The 19,187-nt window shown below is 41.6% G+C and overlaps 1 protein-coding gene across 1 annotated transcript in view; it reads left to right on the forward strand.

The window, feature by feature from the left end:
* Window positions 1-19,112, forward strand: part of HS3ST5 (heparan sulfate-glucosamine 3-sulfotransferase 5) — a 286,208-nt gene extending 267,096 nt beyond the window's left edge. The window contains exons 4-5 of the mRNA XM_032651290.1: window positions 13,683-13,821; window positions 17,372-19,112. Of these exons, the coding sequence (XP_032507181.1) occupies window positions 13,715-13,821; window positions 17,372-18,302 (1,038 nt within the window). The 5' untranslated portion in view covers window positions 13,683-13,714 and the 3' untranslated portion in view covers window positions 18,303-19,112. The remainder of the gene's footprint in view (window positions 1-13,682; window positions 13,822-17,371) is intronic.
* Window positions 19,113-19,187: the final 75 nt, after the last annotated feature.

Raw genomic sequence — 19,187 nt, forward strand, 5'->3', positions numbered from 1 at the left:
AGAGCAGGTGAGTAACAAAGTTTGAGCTTCCTGTTTTTACTTTAAAGGGAGCAGAGAGGTGGGGGTCAGAGGATTTCCCCCACAGATCTATGGTAGGGGATCCCCTCTGCTGGAGTGTGTGTGTGTGTGTGTGTGACCACATTATCCTTGCGTGGCCCATGCTCTTTTAGGGATATTGTACTTAGGACTGTAAGGCTTTGTGGATAGCTACCATGCTTCTGAAAGCCAACACCATTCCCAGGGTTGGGTACCCAAGGAAGAGATGGGCCTCAGGGAAGACCACAGAACTTAGAGGGAGAAATGAAGGGGAGTGGAATCCCAGTGCTGTAAGAAGATATGAAGGACTGTGCTCCTACGTGATGGGGTTAAGACAGCACCTCTCTTAAAGCCAAGCATCTGGAAAAAGGAGGCACCACTGTGAAGGCCTACAGCCTATAACACAAGTAATCCATTCTCTGAAGGCTGGAGGGTCTGGCACCAGGACTGTACACATAATTTGTGGGACCCACTACAAAATGGAAATGGGCTCCTTGTTCAGAAATTATTAAGAATTTCAAGGCAGTGACAGCAGAGCCTTAAACCAAGCATTCAGCCCTTCTAAACACAGAGCCCCATGCAAATACACAGGTCACGTGGCCAACAGCTGGCCCTGTCAGGCAGCAAGCTGTTCCCTTGGCAGATTCTGGTCTAAACATCCCAACAAACAAACATCCCAACATCTTCACTGGCAGGGGGTTTTGAAGAGAGGAGTCTTTTAAAGGAAGACTAGTACCTTTTGGAGAGTGGTCTGACTGTGGATACTTGGGCAGGAGGCAAGGACCCTCCACAGGGGAAGTGGATCTTAGGGCCAGGAGATGAGACTCTGAGGTCCAGCAGACCCTGCCCTTGTGAGGAGTCTTCCTTCACTGCTAGTCTTAAGAGGATCTGGGCTCTGTGTTTAAGGGAGGATGCAGTTTCCTTACACTTTGAACAAGAGTTGACCTTGAATGCTGGAAGACAAAGAGAGTAATGAAGCAGGATCTGTGTCCCTTGTTGCCCACATCATTCCCAGCGTCTGCAGTAAACATGGCAGCACTCAGTAAACATTTGTTGATGAATGGTAACATAGGCAGTTATCTTGAGATAACAGAATTTGGTGGAGCCCTTCTGGCCCTGAAAGGAAGATCTGAGATTCTGAAAAAAGAGGTGTCTATGGTAATAAAAAGAGGAATGCTTTGAAGCACATTAGTAATACTGCAATTTAAGAAAATGTTAGCCTGCCCAAGAAGTGTGGGGCCTTTAGGGACTTTCCACCCCCTCACTTGTTCCCGTAAACCAATTCTTCTCCCTATCGTGCGCCACTCCTTCTCCCTATCGAAACCAATTCTTCTCCCTATCGTGCGCCACTCCTTCTCCCTATCGAAACCAATTCTTGGAGTTTTTCAGTTGACGGGGACTTGCCAGACAGCGGGTAATTTTCCAGTTGCCCGTAACAGGTATACGCCCTAACCGCCACAATGAACAGACAACTATAACGGCCAGAAGGTGGGACAAAAGTTCCTAAGCCAATGAATTCAAAAGTCACCACATTTACCCAATCATTGTGAGAATATACCCGCCCTATGAATAAATAAACCTATAAAAAGTATGTGATTCCGCTTTTAGGGGTTCCCCATCGGCCTCCTGCGTGAGGTTCAGGGAACCCCGGTGCATCGGCTCCTAATAAACCTCTTGCGTGTTGCAACGGCTCTCGACTCTTGGCGGTTCTTGGGCGAGTTGAAATCCCTCGTAGACCGCTTGGGTCTAACAGAAGGAGACTTTTAGAATCATTTTGCATACAAACTAATTATAAATTATTTTACAGATTTATTAACTACTCAAAAGATTTTTCTACGACATGTAGCTGTACTTTTCTTTTGTTATCAATGCCAAGAATAACAGCACTGCATTCTTTCTCTTTAAGTTCTGTTATTTAAAGAACATAGTGGCGGGATGCAGGGAGAAACTGGAAGCAGGCACAGAAAGCTGAGGACAAAGACCTAGAAAAGTGAAAATAGAAAGAAAGGGATTACAAGGGCCTCAGAAGTGAATATAGTCTCTTTTGAATTCTGGTTTTCTCAGGGTATATGCCCAGTAGTGGGATTGCTGGGTCATATGGTAGTTCTATTTTTAGTTTTTTAAGGTACCTCCATACTGTTCTCCATAGTGGCTGTATCAATTTACATTCCCACCAGCAGTGCAAGAGTGTTCCCTTTTCTCCACACCCTTTTCAGCATATATTGTTTGTAGATTTTTTTGATGATGACCATTCTGACTGGTGTGAGGTGATACCTCACTGTAGTTTTGACTTGCATTTCTCTAATGATTAGTGATGTTGAGCATCTTTTCATGTGCCTCTTGGCCATCTGTATGTCTTCTTTGGTGAAATGTCTATTTAGGTCTTCCGCCCATTTTTTAATTGGGTGTTTGTTTTTTTGATATTGAGCTCCATGAGCTGTTTGTATAGTTTGGAGATTAATCCTTTGTCCGTTGCTTCATCTGCAAATATTTTCTCACACATGCACCCCAGTGTTCATTGCAGCTCTATTTACCATAGCCCGGACATGGAAGCAACCTAAGTGTCTATCGACAGATGAATGGATAAAGAAGATGTGGTACATATATACAATGGAGTATTACTCAGCCCTAGAAAGGAATGAAATTGGGTCATTTGTAGAGATGTGAATGGACCTAGAGTCTGTCGTACAGGGTGAAGTAAGCCAGAAAGAGAAAAACAAATATCATATATTAACGCATATAGGTGGAATCTAGAAAAATGGTACAGATGAACCTATGTGAAGGGCAGGAATAGAGACGTAGACGTAGAGAACCGACATGTGGACACAGAGGGGCAAGGGGAGGGTGGGATGAATTGGGAGATTAGGTTTGTCATAGATACACTACCATGTGTAAAATAGATAGCTAGTGGGAACCTGCGGTACAGCACAAGGAGCTCAGCTTGGTGCTCTGTGATGACCTAGATGGGTGGGATGGGGGGGTGATGGGAGGTCCAAGAGGGAGGGGATATGTGTATACATATAGCTGATTCACTTCGTTACACAGAAGAAACTAGCACAACATTGTAAAGCAATCATACTCCAATTAAAAAAAAGGGCTTCCCTGTTGGTGCAGTGGTTGAGAGTCCGACTGCCGATGCAGGGGACACGGGTTTGTGCCCCGGTCCAGAAAGATCCCACATGCCGCGGAGCGGCTGACCCCGTGAGCCATAGCCGCTGAGCCTGCGCGTCCGGAGCCTGTTGCTCCGCAACGGGAGAGACCATAACAGTGAGAGGCCCGCGTACCGCAAAAAAAAAAAAAAAGAAAAGAAATGAATATAATCTCTTTAGAAAGGGAGGAGAATGGAGGAGGAGGCTAAAGAGGGAAGAGGAGGTGACAGACAGGTACACTGTCCTTTTCCGTGATGGCACTTGGCGGCACACTACACACTCAGTGGGCACTCAGGAAAGTTGTGATTAATGAATCCATAAAAGAAAAAATGAGTGGGATATGGTTAGTAGTGTCCTGGCAAATACTTCACAACCTGCTCTTGGGGAGGGGGGATGTTTTGTAGTGTTTGTAAATATCAGTTGTATAAATCCTCCCTCCGAGGCCAATTTTAAACTACCCACATGAATTCACTAAGTGTGGAATTAGGAAGAGAGGCACAATATTATCTCCACTGAACAACACAATAGACCTAACTTCAGGAGCATAGATAATAGTAAAATGTAGTATGATAATTAGGAAATAATGAGTTTTCAATATTTATTGCCTTTGTTTTTTAACTTCTTTAATTGTGAATGTCTGTAATGTAGTTCTTAATCATGGCTTTAAGAACTAGCTTGCAAAGTACGAGCCAGCTCCAGCCCTCCGATGGATGGGCGTCCTCAGATGCTGCCATTATTCACGTTGTATAGAAAGAGCTTTTTCCATTTTTCTTTCTTTAAAAGAATTGAGAAAAGCAAATAGGAGACAGTACAAGAAATCTCCTGAGAATATTTTCTCCTTAGCCACTTTTCCAAAGGTTTTTTTTTTTTTTTGATACCTAACTCATCAGAATTTACAAGTTGAATGTTTAAGAGAAGATGAGTGGTATATCTATTTCTACCAATAAACTCTAAAACATTTTCAACGTTAAATGAACTTAGTAGGGAGGCGGAGTTGCACAATGTAAAAAGCCTGAAACTAGCAGTTAGCAACCCCAGGTTTAATAGTTTGAGGCTTTGAGCAGGTCATTTCACTTTCCTAGGCCTCAAGGATGCCCACTGCCCCACTTATATCACAGGACTTTGTGGGGATCAGGTGCGGGTCTTCTAACATGCTGAAATGTTGATAATCTGTTACTTATTTTTAAACGGTTTGGTAAAAATAATATGTTTATATAGAGAAAGATAAAGCAAAGATGTCAAAATTTAACAATCGGTAAATCTAGATGAAGGATATGTAATCATTCAAATTTTTCAAAATAAAAAGGTGGGGAGGACAGGAATAAAGACACAGACCTACTGGAGAACGGACTTGAGGATATGGGGAGGGGGAAGGGTAAGCTGTGACAGGGCGAGAGAGAGTCATGGACATATACACACTAACAAACGTAAGGTAGATAGCTAGTGGGAAGCAGCTGCATGGCACAGGTACTTTGTGACCGCCTGGAGGGGTGGGATAGGGAGGGTGGGAGGGAGGGAGACGCAAGAGGGAAGAGATATGGGAACATACGTATATGTATAACTGATTCACTTTGTTTTAAAGCAGAAACTAACACACCATTGTAAAGCAATTATACCCCAATAAAGATGTTAAAAAGAAAAAAAACCCCAAAGTGCTAACCAGAAAAGGAAAAAATAAATAAATAAATAATAAATGTTGCCACAATGAAAAAAAAAAAAGGTGGGGAGGGACTTCCCTGGCGGTCCAGTGATTGAGACTTCGTCTTCCAATGCAAGGGGTGCGGGTACAATCCCCCTGGTCAGGGAGCTAAGATCCCACATGTCTCCCAGCCAAACAAAACCCACATAAAACAGAAACAATATTGTAACAAACTCAATAAAGACTTTTTAAAAAAATGGTCACATCAAAAAAAAAATCTTTCAAAAAGAAAAAGGGTGGGGAAATGAAGTTATATATTAATGAGGTTATTATACACATATAGCACTCTGTAAACCTGCAAAGTACTAAACAAAGATAAAGTACTTTTACCTGCTTAAAGAGATGTGGTATCCAGATACCATAGCTATTAGGATAGTCAAAGTTCATTTCATCTAGCTGATTCAATTATTCAGCAATTATTTACTGAGTATGAGACCCTAAATGCTGGTGATACAATAACGAACACGGCACAGTCCATAATCTCATGGAAGTTACATTCTAGTTAGAGGGACACACAGTACACAGGCAATTACAATTTGGTTTCAATAGAATTAAATGATGCTGTGCTGACACATAGAAGGAACATGTAAGCCAACCTTATGTGATAAAGAAAGACTTTCCTAAGGAGACTAAAATCTAAAAGATATGAATTAATCCAAGGCCTGGAGAGAAGTCAGCATTAGTAGATGTAGCTAATGTTTATTGAGTATTACAATGTGTCAAACAGTGTTCTAATTACTTTACATGCTCATTTCCTACTCACAGAAGTTCTTTGGGGCGGGCTATTAGTATCCTACTGGGACACCATCTATTGGTGCCCCAGACCCGATAGATGAGGCACAGAGTTATTGTTTTTAGGCTCTGGAAACTTTATTTATCAATAGAAAGGCCCTGATGCAAAACTGACCATGACCTATTCCAAAGAACTGCAAGTTGTTCTGTCTACTGAAGTTCGTAAGTGAATGTGCTGGGGGAGGGGTGGTGGTAATGAGGAATTGCGGTGGAAGGAAGTAAAAGGCCTTTAAAACCCTGTGGATAATAGGGTCCCATTAAAGAGTATTAAGCCTGAAGGCAACAGGATCAAATTTCTGTTTGGAAAGGCCACTCTGTCATCGGCGTGGAGAATAAACTGAGGCGAAAACAAAACTAACAGTGGGCAGGCCAGTTAGGAGCCCATCAAATCTGAGGGAAAGAGAGTGTGGCCTGAACCAAGGCACTCACAAATGACAGTGCAGAGAACTAGGTAGAGTCCAATAGTACTTTGGAGATAGAATTTTACTGGCGGGGCGGAGCCAAGGATGATTTGATTCCAAGGTTTCTGGGTTGGGCAACCCGGTCAGCAGATGGGGAGCCATTCACTGAGATACTGAGAAGAGCTGGGGGGAGGTAAGATGAGACGGGGTGATAATGAAAAGGCAATAAACGGATTTAGCCAAGATCTTACAGAGATCAGGACATAAGAATCTGAATCAAGGGGCAGTCAAAACCAATGTTATTTTGATCCTCTACCAAAAAATCTTTCAAAAGGAGAGTCAGTTCGTGAATTACAGGGAAAACAAGTGGGTTCCCATGATTCTGGTTGGTTTTAATCATAAGCAGATAGTGAATATGAAAAATACATTATAACCTATATAGACATTACCTTTCATTATTATTTTCATTATCATTACTTATTAATATTTTCCCTTCCTTTTATTAGGTTCAAACACCCTAATAGCCCTTTTTATTTACCCCTCCATAAAAATGTTGCCCTCTTTTACTCTTTCGTTTCACATCCTCATCTTCTACTGTAAGATTCAATGGAAGGAAATTTGAGGAGAGTTGAAGTGGTTTTGTCTGCTCGCATCAGTCAATAAGCAAAAGTATTTATTGAGTCTCCCAGCGGTGATCATTTCTAAATGTATAGAAATATCAAATCACTGTGTTATGCATTAGGAACGAAATAGTGTTGTAGGTCAATTGTACTTCAAAAAACAAATACACAAACTCATAGAAAGATCAGATTATGGTTACCAGAAGCAGGGGGTGGGTGTAGTGGGTGGGAATTGTATGAAGGCAGTCAAAAGGTACAAACTTCCACTTATATAAATAAGTACTAGGGGTGTAATGTACAACATGATAAATATCATTAATACTGTTCTACATTATATATAAAAGTTGTTGAGTTCTCATAACAAGGAAAAAGATTTTTTTCTTTTATTTTGTATCTGTGTGAGATGAAGGATGTTCGCTAAACTTGCTGTGATAAGCATTTCATGATGCATGTAAGTGAAATCATTATGCTGTACACCTTAAACTTATACCGTGCTCTATGTCAATTACATCTCAATAAAACTGAAAGAAAAATTTAACCAAAAAAAATAAAAAGCGCCTCTCAGGTGAGCATCCAAAGCTCAGGGAGTGACATTGCCATCAAGGGGCCATGTTCTTTGGGGTCAGATAATTCTGAATTTAAATCCTCCTGCATTTACCAGCCACATGCCCTTGGGTAAATAATCTGTTCATCTCTCTGCTCTTCGGTTTCCATCAGAAAAAATAATAAAACGGGTAATACCTCACAGGTCTGTTGTATTATGTGAGATAATAAATATGAAAGAAAGTAACAGAGAGACTAGGGCTCAATAAATGTGGTTCCTGTCCACCCCATAAGGCCGTTGCCCAGGATTAATGAGCTAATACTCAATAGACTGTTGTGATTTCCTTGGAATAATTCTGCTATATAAGTTCAGTTGTTTTTAATGAACTTTGCTGATGTTGTTTCTGTTATCGTTTTTATTGGTACCAGGGACTTGCAGCAACCGTGTCTACAAGCCTTTGAAAAGCACTTGAACATATCTTTATTATTATTTTTTTTGAATTCCCTTATTTCTTTGTGTCAGCTTGGGAATCATTTCTTTCTTTACTTAGCGCTGCTTTGGAGAAACAGCCAGATGTCTGTACAATTTGTCGTTTCTGGCCACATACTCTGTTATTTAGATACTCAGCTTTGTTCAGCTAAGATACCGTGTCTATTAAAGCTTTCATAGTCTGGAGAAACTATAATCGTGCTGTTCTTGGCACACAAAATGAAAGAGACTGGGAGATTAAAAACTGGAGATAAAGGAGGGCTTAAATGTCACTGTAGGTCTTTAACTTTTTTTTAATAAAAAGAAATAATAAATTTTTTAAACCTTTAATTTTACATAAATTGCCTATTACCAGTATGACTGCTCTGATGAAAGATTCTTAAACTATCCATTAAAGCTAAAGGGAAGGGACTTTGGGGTTGGAGAAGCAGTTAACCTTCTCCCCAATTTGATAGCATTGTCTGTAAGGGTTAGATGGTAAGGCTTCTCTGTGACTTGTACTCCTAGACCAAGACCTGCAACTCCCAGCTTTTAAGACTCCATTGTGGCAGATGCTTGAGCACTTCGTGATGTCATAGAAAACCAAAGAGGCATCTTGAATGTTAAATTTGCCAAGTACGTTTGGTTTTCCTTTTTTTTAAAATAAATTTATTTGTTTATTTTTGGCTGCATTGGGTCTTCGTTGCTGCACGCAGGCTTCCTCTAGTTGAGGCAAGAGGGGGCTACTCCTTGTTGTGGTGCACGGGCTTCTCACTGAAGTGGCTTCTCTTGTTGCGGAGCACGGGCTCTAGGCGCACGGGCTTCAGTAGTTGTGGCACGTGGGTTCAGTAGCTGTGGCACGTGGGCTCAGTAGTTGTGGTGCACGGGCTTAGTTGCTCCACGGCATGTGGGATCTTCCTGGACCAGGGATCGAACTTGTGTCCCCTACATTGGCAGGTGGATTCTTAACCACTGTGCCACCAGGGAAGTCCACCTTTGGTTTTCCTTGAGCAAGGTTTATTCTGCGGCTGCTCTAATACTGTCTCTTAACACATGGTCTGAGTGATTACAAAGCAGAACGAGATTTCATTTCCTGTGTCCCAGAGAGCCTTATTAGAAACTGCAACCTTGGCCCCCCTCACTTCTCAAAAATTCCAAGAGATTTCGACTTAAGATAAGTGTTAACTTTTTGTTTGTTTGTAATTGTGCCATCTTGCTTTGAACAGCAATTATAGTGTGTGTTAGCATTTCATTGTGTAACAGGAATTTCCATTGAAATTATTTATATAAAAGTGGATTTAGTGTTTTGCAATCCAGTTACACTATTAATGAGAACTGCATTTATTTTATTCTTTTCTTGTTAAAGTATTTCCCTCCCGAAGATACTAATTCTGCTTCATTTTTGTGAAGTGCCCAAATGTAAAGTTCTATTCCACAGTATCTTACTCAAGGCTCCTGTCATAACACCCCTGTGAGACAGATATTATTATCTTAATTTTACAGGTGAGGATACCAAAACTCAGAAACTTTCAGTTACAAAACTAAACAAAAATGTGACTCAAGGGCTTTGACTCCCAATCCAATGGTCTTTGTACTTCACCCTGTACAACTTGTTCATATTAGCTGAGGTCTCAAATAAATTTAAAAATCTTAGTTTTCCTCAGTGTCATAGTGGGCATAAAGATGCTTTGGAGGGCATAATGGACTTTCCATAAGTGGACGAGGCAGTGTAAAGAGCTAGGCCAGCCCTGCAAACAAAAGCCTGGAGAAATCAGGATTCCCAAAGAGAGAAAACCCCAGTGGGTGTATTTAAGTCATCTCAGACATAAAGAAGCTGGGCCGGCAGCAGCAACTTATCCCACAGAGGAAAACCTTCATGATGATAACTGGGCTTATCACAAAGGAAGAGTCTGTGGGTGGAGCATTGGAGTCTTCGAGACTGAGCGACATTCAGTGGCAGTAGAAGTAATGACCCCATATTCAGTCAGGTTTAATAATCTAATGTTTACCAGATGATATGTGTGTTGCAATAGAGAACTGGAGAACTTTGCCATGATATTCTCCTAAATCTTGGGCTACGTCCCCAGCAGCCTTCACATCCTTAGTTGCTTTCTTCGTCTCTTTCCTGCCTGCTCACTCAAGCAGAATTCAGCTGTGAGATGGCTTCATAGCTTCACTCACCCCATGCAGGTAAATGTCTCCCAAGTTTTATCCCTAAACCCAGCTATGACCCTTTGGTCCCATAATTATCTACACAAGGGACCTGACCCATTACTACCTACCAACGGGAAGAGTGTTGGGATTTTTTCCCCCCAAATTCCACCTCCACCAGGACCACCCTCCCCAGGAAGATATCAGTGGAATCTGGGAGTATTAAAGGAGGAGAGATAGGAAAGACATTCCAGGCCAGTGAGGAAACTGACAAGAGCTTAGAGATGAGAGCGCAGGGGTATGGGGAGCCATCAAGAGGCCGACCTGACAGACATGGGGTTGGTGTTGGTGAGTAATAAGAGGGAAGAAGCCAACTGCCCAAGCTGGGACCTCAGAAGGAAGGGCCTGGGCTGGCAAAGGGAAGAGATTGGACTTGATCTAGTGAACAACTGAAAACAAATGACTGACAAAATAAGTTGTGTTAGGAAGATTAATCAGACTGTCTGGACCATAGGAAACGAACACAGAGACACACCCAGATGTTAAGAAACAAGGGAGGCACTAAGTGCCTGGACAAGACAAGGAGAGAAGAAATTAAGGAGAGTTTACTGACCGTGGTGACCAAAGAGAAAAAAGATAATAGAAAACGATTTGGAGTTTTGTGCGTCATTCCCTCCACTGTAAAAATACGACACAAGATTAATACAGACCTGTTGAGTTGGAATCTCTGAGTAGGGGGGGCAGGTGTGTGTTTTCTAAAGACTCTGCAAGTTCAATGTGGGGAACCACCAGCCTGTGAAGCAAAGCAGACAGATTCCAGGCGGACTGCCTTTCAGTTAGTCTTCTCGGATTTCTCAGTCAGCGGGCTTAGCCCATTGCTAGGAGGTGTGATGGAACACGCAGGAGGCAGCAGCTAACGCTAGTGCAACACTTCTGAACACTGGACTCCTAACTGAGGTTCTAACTACAAGAACAAGAATTCAGGAGAGGAGGGAGTGGACCATGGACTAGGGCATCAGCTGGAGAGCCCTTCCTAGAGGAACTGGGGCATGGCCCAGACCTTGAAGAATGGCTGAGCTGTAGCTGCAGACAGACAGGTGGATCAGGGAGCTGGCGAAAGCAGACTAGGCATCATGCGTATAGTTTTGAATGGGGAGCGTGGGTGCTACATTTAGGTAGCAGAGGAGGCCAGGTGATCCCCAGCCTCCCTCCAAGTTGCTCTTCTATATGAGGCCGGTGACCCTCATTGAGGCCATGGGCAAGCACATTTTTACCTTTGCTTTTCCCATCTCTCCCATTTGTAGCTGGCCCTCTTCAACCACATCCTAGCTTTTACTCTCTCATACTGTTTGTGAGCACACATTAAATTCATTTATACTAAGATATAATGACACATAATCCCTTATGTTAGCCTGGCATATTAATAAGCCTTTGTGTAGTGATGTCACTTGTAGAACCCTTACTTCATTCTCGTTATAGCCCTATGGAGTGGGGAAGTTAGAGATTGTCCCCATTTTATAGAGAATGCTGCAGTATTTGCATTTCAGCAGGGATCAGAGCCCTGTGCTGAAGGTAGGTGGCTCCGAGGACTCAGACATCGACCCAGAGATAGGAGAAGATTGATTCTTTCGGTGGAGCCCTGAGTCACGCTACATAAGTTACTGCCTTTGCCTCCACATTACCTGCAAGTTGTGTGATCACAGGCAAGTTAGAGAAAATTGCCTGAGCTTCACTCTACCTGTTTTTGAAATGGAAATAACTGTATCTGCCTAGTAGGATTCTTCTGACAATTCCCTGAAATACCACCTGGATAATGTCCTTGTCACACAGTCGCTCTCAACAAACCTCCTTTTCTCTCCCCCTTTTCTTCCCCATTTTATCTACACACAAGGCAGGCCATGCTAAGCTAGAACCCCAGCCTCACCCAGTCCCTACAAAGACCTTTCCTATCGCCTCTCCTTTGCTTTTGCTCTTAGCCCTTCCTCTTCTCCGCTAAATCCCTGTGTCCAACCACACCAACCCTCCTTCGCTTCTCAAACGAGCCAAGCTTTTTCCCTGCGCAGTACTTTTGCGCACAATGGTTAGTCTGGCTGAAACCCACCTTGCCCTCCTCCAGCCCTCCTTGGTCCTTGTGCTCCAGGCGTAAGCCCAAATGTCACTTCTTCAAGAAGGATTGAAGTAGCTTCCTCCTATATTCTTTCTCACTGCATCCTGTACTTTTCTTCTGTTATTACAATTTGTAGGTACATGTGAATCCTACATTTACCGGTGTAGTTTCTGTCTTCTCCACGAGACTATAGCCTCCCACGTTGGCCACTATCTCTGGGGCACCCGGTACAGAATCTAAAACCTAAGTCACGTTCCATAAATATTTGTGGGCTGTGTGTTGGGTGAATGCTGCTCTTCTCTCTCCCTTTTGGGATGACCTCCTACAGCCTCCTCAGCAAAGCATATACTACATACCACCAAACAGCATTCCCATCGAGCCCACATACCTGACCATCTCCTTCATTTTCTTTTCCCAGCAGTTATTCATACATTATCATGAATGAGGTGGTGTTCTCTGATTGTTTCATGATTCTCTAATCACATCATCAGTTTTCCAAGGGCTAAAACTCTTTAAGGATCTTTTTTGGGATCCCCCATAAACCTAGTAGAATAGCTGGAAATGCTATCAGTGCTCAGTATTTCCTGATGAATGAGTGAATCAACCCATCAATCCTAGTATAATCCTTTTTTGTACAGAGAAAATCTTCACTTAGCAAATAGAGACTATTGCATCAAAACAATCTCTAACCACGACCCATTGCTGTTGTCCCTCTTCTGGGGTTACCATTTTGACTTTGAATGCGAAGCAAACAATCTTATCTTGAAAGGGGGATTGGATTTATATTTAATAAGAGAGACTGAATCGGAAGCTTGCATTTTTTCCCAAAATTTAATAACAGCACTAGTAAAGCCTTACACTCCTCAGCTGGCCTTATTTCAGGTATAAGAGTACAGAGCTTCCGGGTAAGCTTCTGTCTTGATGTTAGAGCGAGGTCCTAGCACCAGCCCTGTTTAAATTCATTGAGAGCCAGGAGGGGGTCACATAGCAGGGCATCTAGTCGGAGCATGCTTTCAGAATCAGTCAGCCCAATCCAGGCCCGGGCAGAGGAGATGAAGGGAAACATCTGGTTACTGAGAGCCACTGTCCCCAAACATTTGAGATCCTGATAGCTACCACTGATGACCTCAGTTAGTAAAGACATAGCTTTTGATCTTACCCCCTTCCTCCGCTCACAACTAGAACGAAACGAAACAAAAAACATATCAGTAAAGCATGTCATTGTTATGCTCCAAATACTAACTTACTGAAGGGGGATTTCAATTGCTACCTTCATCCCATTATACTGAAGTAGAACCTTTAGTTTACTGGTTGCCCAGCTGCTAAACCTCAGGCTGCTCCGTTGCTCATTTTATCAGTATTCTTTGAATGATTAACAACAAAAACATATATATATTTACGTATATATGCATTTATGTATGCATTTAAAATTATATATGCATTTTAGTGTACTTTGACAGTTGCCCAGCAAGTTCTGTCTAGTTAGTGTCTTCCCTCTGGTTTAGTATTTGATCTTATAACACAGAGCAGGGAAAGGTAGGTAAGTTTTGCTAAATAGCTGTTGTCCATGAACGCTGTCAAGGCTGGTATGGCATCTGTTCTTTGTGTGACATCACTTTATCCCCTGTATTCCCACCCCTGCTTGGCTTTGTGACAATCAACAGAGCCAGTAAGAGATGACTGCTGATGAGTCCCCTTCTATCCCCATCTCTCAGGCTGCAGAAGTCCTGAAGGTTGATGGAGGGCCATGCTATTCAAACAGCAGGCATGGCTGAGACAGAAGCTCCTGGTGCTGGGAAGCCTTGCCGTTGGGAGTCTCCTGTATCTAGTCGCCAGAGTTGGGAGCTTGGATAGGTAGGTGATTAAACACATACTTATGCCTGTATGACTTTAAATGTCTCTTTATTTCAACTTCCTTAGGACATAATTTAAAATCTATCCATTTGTGTTCCTCCTTCAAGATTCCCAAGAAGCATGTTTTTCTGCAGTATTGATTTTGATTTATTGAGCCTTTAAAAGAAAGAGATCCAAGTTGCTCAAACCAAGGTGTTCATCAAGATCCATTTGTATTCTGTGTGTGTTGTTTACTTTCAGAGAAGGGATAAAGCCATGTACAGTAAAAATGTCATTTACTATAGCTCTGTGTGCATCTGGTTGTTGACCTCTAGCCGTAGCAAAATAGTGATGATGTATTTATGTATCTACATTTTGAACTTTATAAGTGGGCAATTAATGTGCTACCAAGAGAGTTAAAATTATGTATGAGACTGTAAAGGAGCTCATCGGGTTTGGAATCCATTGCCCTGGAAAGATGGCTGCAGGGGGAGTTTTAACTATGTTAATTAGCTCTGGTTTCCAGGAGCTGAACATACCAGACAAGGAGTCTGTCGCTCAGAGTAATGGCCCAGAAAGCAGTGGAAAGTTCACAGAGAGGAAATTTACAGTGCTAGTGTTTGGCTCTAAATAAGCCAACAGTTGAGAGAGGTACTAGACCTGCAGAAGTCCAGCAGTGTCACCTGACTTCAGATTGAATGCCACTGGACTGTCCCACATCCGGTATGATTAGAAAGGGTAGAGAAGTTAATTTCTGAAATTTGAAGCTTCCTTTTTTGCCCTTTAAAATTAATTCTTGCTCTTGAAAAACTGATGTATGCTCCCCACGAATTCAATTCCCATTTTCTATAAAAGTGTAGCCACACATTAAAATAAAAATATCTTCCTTACAGTTTTTCTTTTCTAATCTATAGATCTTATCACAGAAATATTTAACAAATAATATAACAGTGGTCTTTGCTTTCCTTCAGCCAGTATTAATTTTGACTGATAAAATGAACCCCTTTAATGCTTTTCAATTCAAAATTCCTAAGTAAACTTCCTACTCACTATGGGAAACGGTATAACCCAGAGCTTATCACTGACTCCTAGTAGTTCCCTAAAGTAGGACTTGTTATTAGTGAAGAGCCTTGAGGTGGTACCATTGTCCTATGTCCATAATGGAACTTTTATATCAAGTTCTTCCCAATACCTTTAGTTTGCTTCTAATCATTTGCTTTATTGAGTAATTGATCTAACAGTCATTGACATATTAGTTATTTAGTTGATAACTCTTTTCATTGTTAACCTGGTCTCTAGTCTCTAATGGGGTAGCTTTTATAAGGAATTGGATTGCTTGGGGGGCTTTCTCAAAACCTCTCACTTGAGAGTTTGAGCAGATTGTCTAAAATTGACACATGCTGACACAGACCTGTCCTTTAGAAACTGAAGACCCTGCTCTCTGGGCGGGAGGCTGAGCTCAATTACTTCTACTGTCCCTTCCAATCCTAAAATTTCATGTTTTTTAGTCTGGGGTCCATGCCTACTCTTTAGGGAGTGGAAATAATATGATATTTTTTCCTATCTTGAGTTAGGGAGTCCAAAAAGCAATTGTTCTGCAGGGAACGAGCTCCCATGGTAGAAGGTAAATAAAGGAAAGAAGGAAAATGACCTTTTCTAGAAGTAGAGAAATTCCTTTCGAGCTCAGACAGGGCAGACACTGTTTCAGCCTCTCTCAGCCTGGGTTCTGTGAGAGAATCAAGTCCTACAGCAAAGAATTTGATTGACTGTTTCCTCAGTTCTCCCAAGGACAGCATCATTCAAGATGCCTGGGAGAGAAGTCCATCCATTGCATTCAAGATGCCTGGGAGAGAAGTCCATCCATTGCATTCAATGGATGCCTTAAGGGATTAGGGTTTAATTCTCAACCAGAGCCCAGCAAGAGCTAAAAGATGAATTTGTGACATCCCAATCAACGTTACAATTGAAAACATACTTTGACTATGTACGTGTTGCTCCTCATATATCTTCCATTTAGAGCTCTAACATATTAATCCTATTAACAAATTTATGAAAACAAAACTCATGTTTCTCTAAAATATTAACTGTGATTAACCCTGTTTTTTATAGTATGCCATATTTTTATGTTTTCCACAATGAGCATAAGTTGTTTTTAGAATCATAAAAAACCCACAAAAAAGGTAAAATATCTTCATATATTTCCTTAAGCATTATGATAGCTGTTTAAACATTGCATAGGCCGAGCCCCTTCCCCTCAGTTCTGCAAAATGCCTTGGCATGACCTTGAGGTTTTTCCTTTCTCCCTTTAATTGTAAACATTACAGAAGATAAGAAAGGTACAGTGGGGTCTCTTGGGAAAAGCAAGAGACAGCCTCATTGCCACAGAGAGGGGAGCATAGACTCCAAATTATTAGGGCAACTAGAAGCTTCATTTGGAGGAATTGGTTTAACAGCCATTTCGACTAATACTATACCCTTTAACAAGAAAGCAAAAATACCTTCTCAGATAAACTTAGGAAAGTTATAATGAATTCAGTTCAATTGCAGACTATACCCCAAAGGAAATTCAATTTACTAACCATATAAATTGGCCACACCAAATTAAATAGTCACTCCAGCCTAATATCACTGTGATTGTTACCACAACTTTCTCTGTGAAAAAAAGCAGTGGTGCTTTTTCACTGCTTAGGGCAATGTTGAAGTGGAAATCCTCCTTTCTGGCTCCACCCTTTGCTTTGCTTCTTTCATGAGTTTGAGTCCCGGATTTAAATGGGCTTGACAATGAGGACCTGAGGTTTCTGACACTGCCAGAGTCTTGTTGATTTCTGGTCCCAGGTGTGGTAGGTGATATACAGCACTTGCTGTTGGCATTTGGTTTGCTCCTATGTTCAGCAAAGTAAAAACATAAGCCTGACCTTTTTAGATAGAAAGAGAAAGAGAAGCAGAAGAAATATGTACTCTTCTAGCTGTCCCCAAGGCCAAAAGCAGAAATTCTCATATAATGGAAAGCTCAGCCAGTGCCAAGATTGGAATTTTGCAGGTTGATGACGCAATTAGCCGAGGGCAGAGACTGGGACCTCTTTTCAGATTATATCTCAAAGATTTTTCAGAGTCATATGAGTGCAGCTGAGCTGCAAGAAAATAATACCACATGAAACCCACAAAAGGGCCTCCTAGCTGCCCTTTAGCCTCCCAACTGAAGATTCTAACCTTCCGTCTTTCATATTTTCTAAATGATGTTAACTGGTGGGCTGCTAAAAGGCTATTAGTATGGTTGGTGTCACTTGTCTGTCCTGTACTATGAACGTCAGTACACGCTATAGTCAATTAAGAGCTTGGTGAATAAGAATCTTAAGAAACGCTAATAAAAATATTCCATCAATTATGTGTGCTTCATTTAATACAGAGTTGCTTAAAATAAAATTTCCCAAACATATGTTCATTGTGGATTGCAGTAGGCAGAGAGCAGTGGGTTTTTTTATGCATTTTAAGTCTTACTCTCACTGGGGAACCAGAGAAATGAGAAATTAGTTGCAGTGAGCTCCTTAGAGCATCTCTCTGTTGCTTACAGGCTACAACCCATTTGCCCCATCGAAGGCCGGTTCGGAGCCCGTGGTCAGGCTGACTTCCCCCTGCGCGCCCTGCAGTTTAAGCGTGGCTTGCTGCACGAGTTTCGGAAGGGCAACTCTTCCAAGGAGCAGGTACGCCTTCATGACCTGGTCCAGCAGCTCCCCAAGGCCATTATCATCGGGGTGAGGAAAGGAGGCACCAGGGCCCTGCTAGAGATGCTGAACCTCCATCCGGCAGTGGTCAAAGCCTCTCAAGAAATCCACTTTTTTGACAATGATGAGAATTATGCCAAGGGTATTGAGTGGTATAGGAAAAAGATGCCTTTTTCCTACCCTCAGCAAATCACAATTGAAAAGAGCCCAGCATATTTTATCACGGAGGAAGTTCCAGAAAGGATTTACAAAATGAACTCATCTATCAAGTTGTTGATCATTGTCAGGGAGCCAACCACAAGAGCTATTTCTGATTACACTCAGGTGCTAGAGGGGAAGGAGAGGAAGAATAAAACCTATTACAAGTTTGAGAAGCTGGCTATAGACCCTAATACCTGCGAAGTGAACACAAAATACAAGGCAGTAAGAACCAGCATCTACACCAAACATCTGGAACGGTGGTTGAAGTACTTTCCAATTGAGCAATTTCACATCGTCGATGGAGATCGCCTCATCACGGAACCCCTGCCAGAACTTCAACTCGTGGAGAAGTTCCTAAATCTTCCCCCGAGGATAAGTCAATACAATTTGTATTTCAATGCTACCAGAGGGTTTTACTGCTTGCGATTTAACATTATCTTTAATAAGTGCCTGGCGGGCAGCAAGGGGCGCATTCATCCAGAGGTGGACCCCTCTGTCATTACCAAATTGCGCAAATTCTTTCACCCTTTCAATCAAAAATTTTACCAGATCACTGGGAGGACATTGAACTGGCCCTAAAATAATGTCATACAACACTATGTGTTGTGCCTGGGGACACACAATGTCTCGTCTGGATTAAAATATGCACTTTTCCTATAGACACAACTGTCCAAGTCATTTTTCCATGTATACTTGTACATACGCAGTGTGTGACCAAATATAAGATCAGCTCTTTTTCTACTGAAAATTTACAAAAACAAACAAAAAACAAACCAATTTGCTGTCTACATAGTTGCATCTTTTATGCTATTTACAAAAAGAAGAGGTGGTGGTACTGGGGGAAAGTGACTTCAGCTATTCTCAGAGAGTTAGTCTTCCTTTGAGTCAGAATTTGTCGCCTGCCATTTTCATAGATTTAAGCCAAAAGATTAACATGTGAAAATGTACCAATGGCTGTGAAGTTTCAGGAAGTAGAGGATTCGGTTATGCATTCTTTTCTAAGGGAAAGCTGACTCTTTAATTCAGATGCTGAATTGATGCCATGAAAACAGAAAATACTATTTTCTTATTATTTAAAAAAATGTCTTATCTCATAAAATTGACATCGTTCCAAAGTTCCTGTGGTGATTTTGCACTATCGTTTTCTCATATGGACCATGGTGTCACTTGTAGCATGTCAGTCACACATCGGAAAGTCAAGTCCTTTTACTTCCGTGTTCTATGTCAACAAAGAGAAATGTCATGTACATAGTGTATATAGTTGTAAATACTGGTTTCACACTAAGTAATTCTATTTTGTAAACTGAATATGGCTATTTAATTTATTGTGAAATTAAATTTATTGTGGTATTTAAAAAATGGAATGGATTAAAATTACTCTATGTGCAATTGTTTTTTACTCATTTTGTTTTATGTGCCCCTTGCTGGCTCCCAAAGTCAAAGCTGTTTATGTGCACATGAGAG

This window comes from Phocoena sinus, chromosome 12, assembly GCF_008692025.1.
Source record: "Phocoena sinus isolate mPhoSin1 chromosome 12, mPhoSin1.pri, whole genome shotgun sequence".
In the NCBI taxonomy this organism is placed as follows: domain Eukaryota; kingdom Metazoa; phylum Chordata; class Mammalia; order Artiodactyla; family Phocoenidae; genus Phocoena; species Phocoena sinus.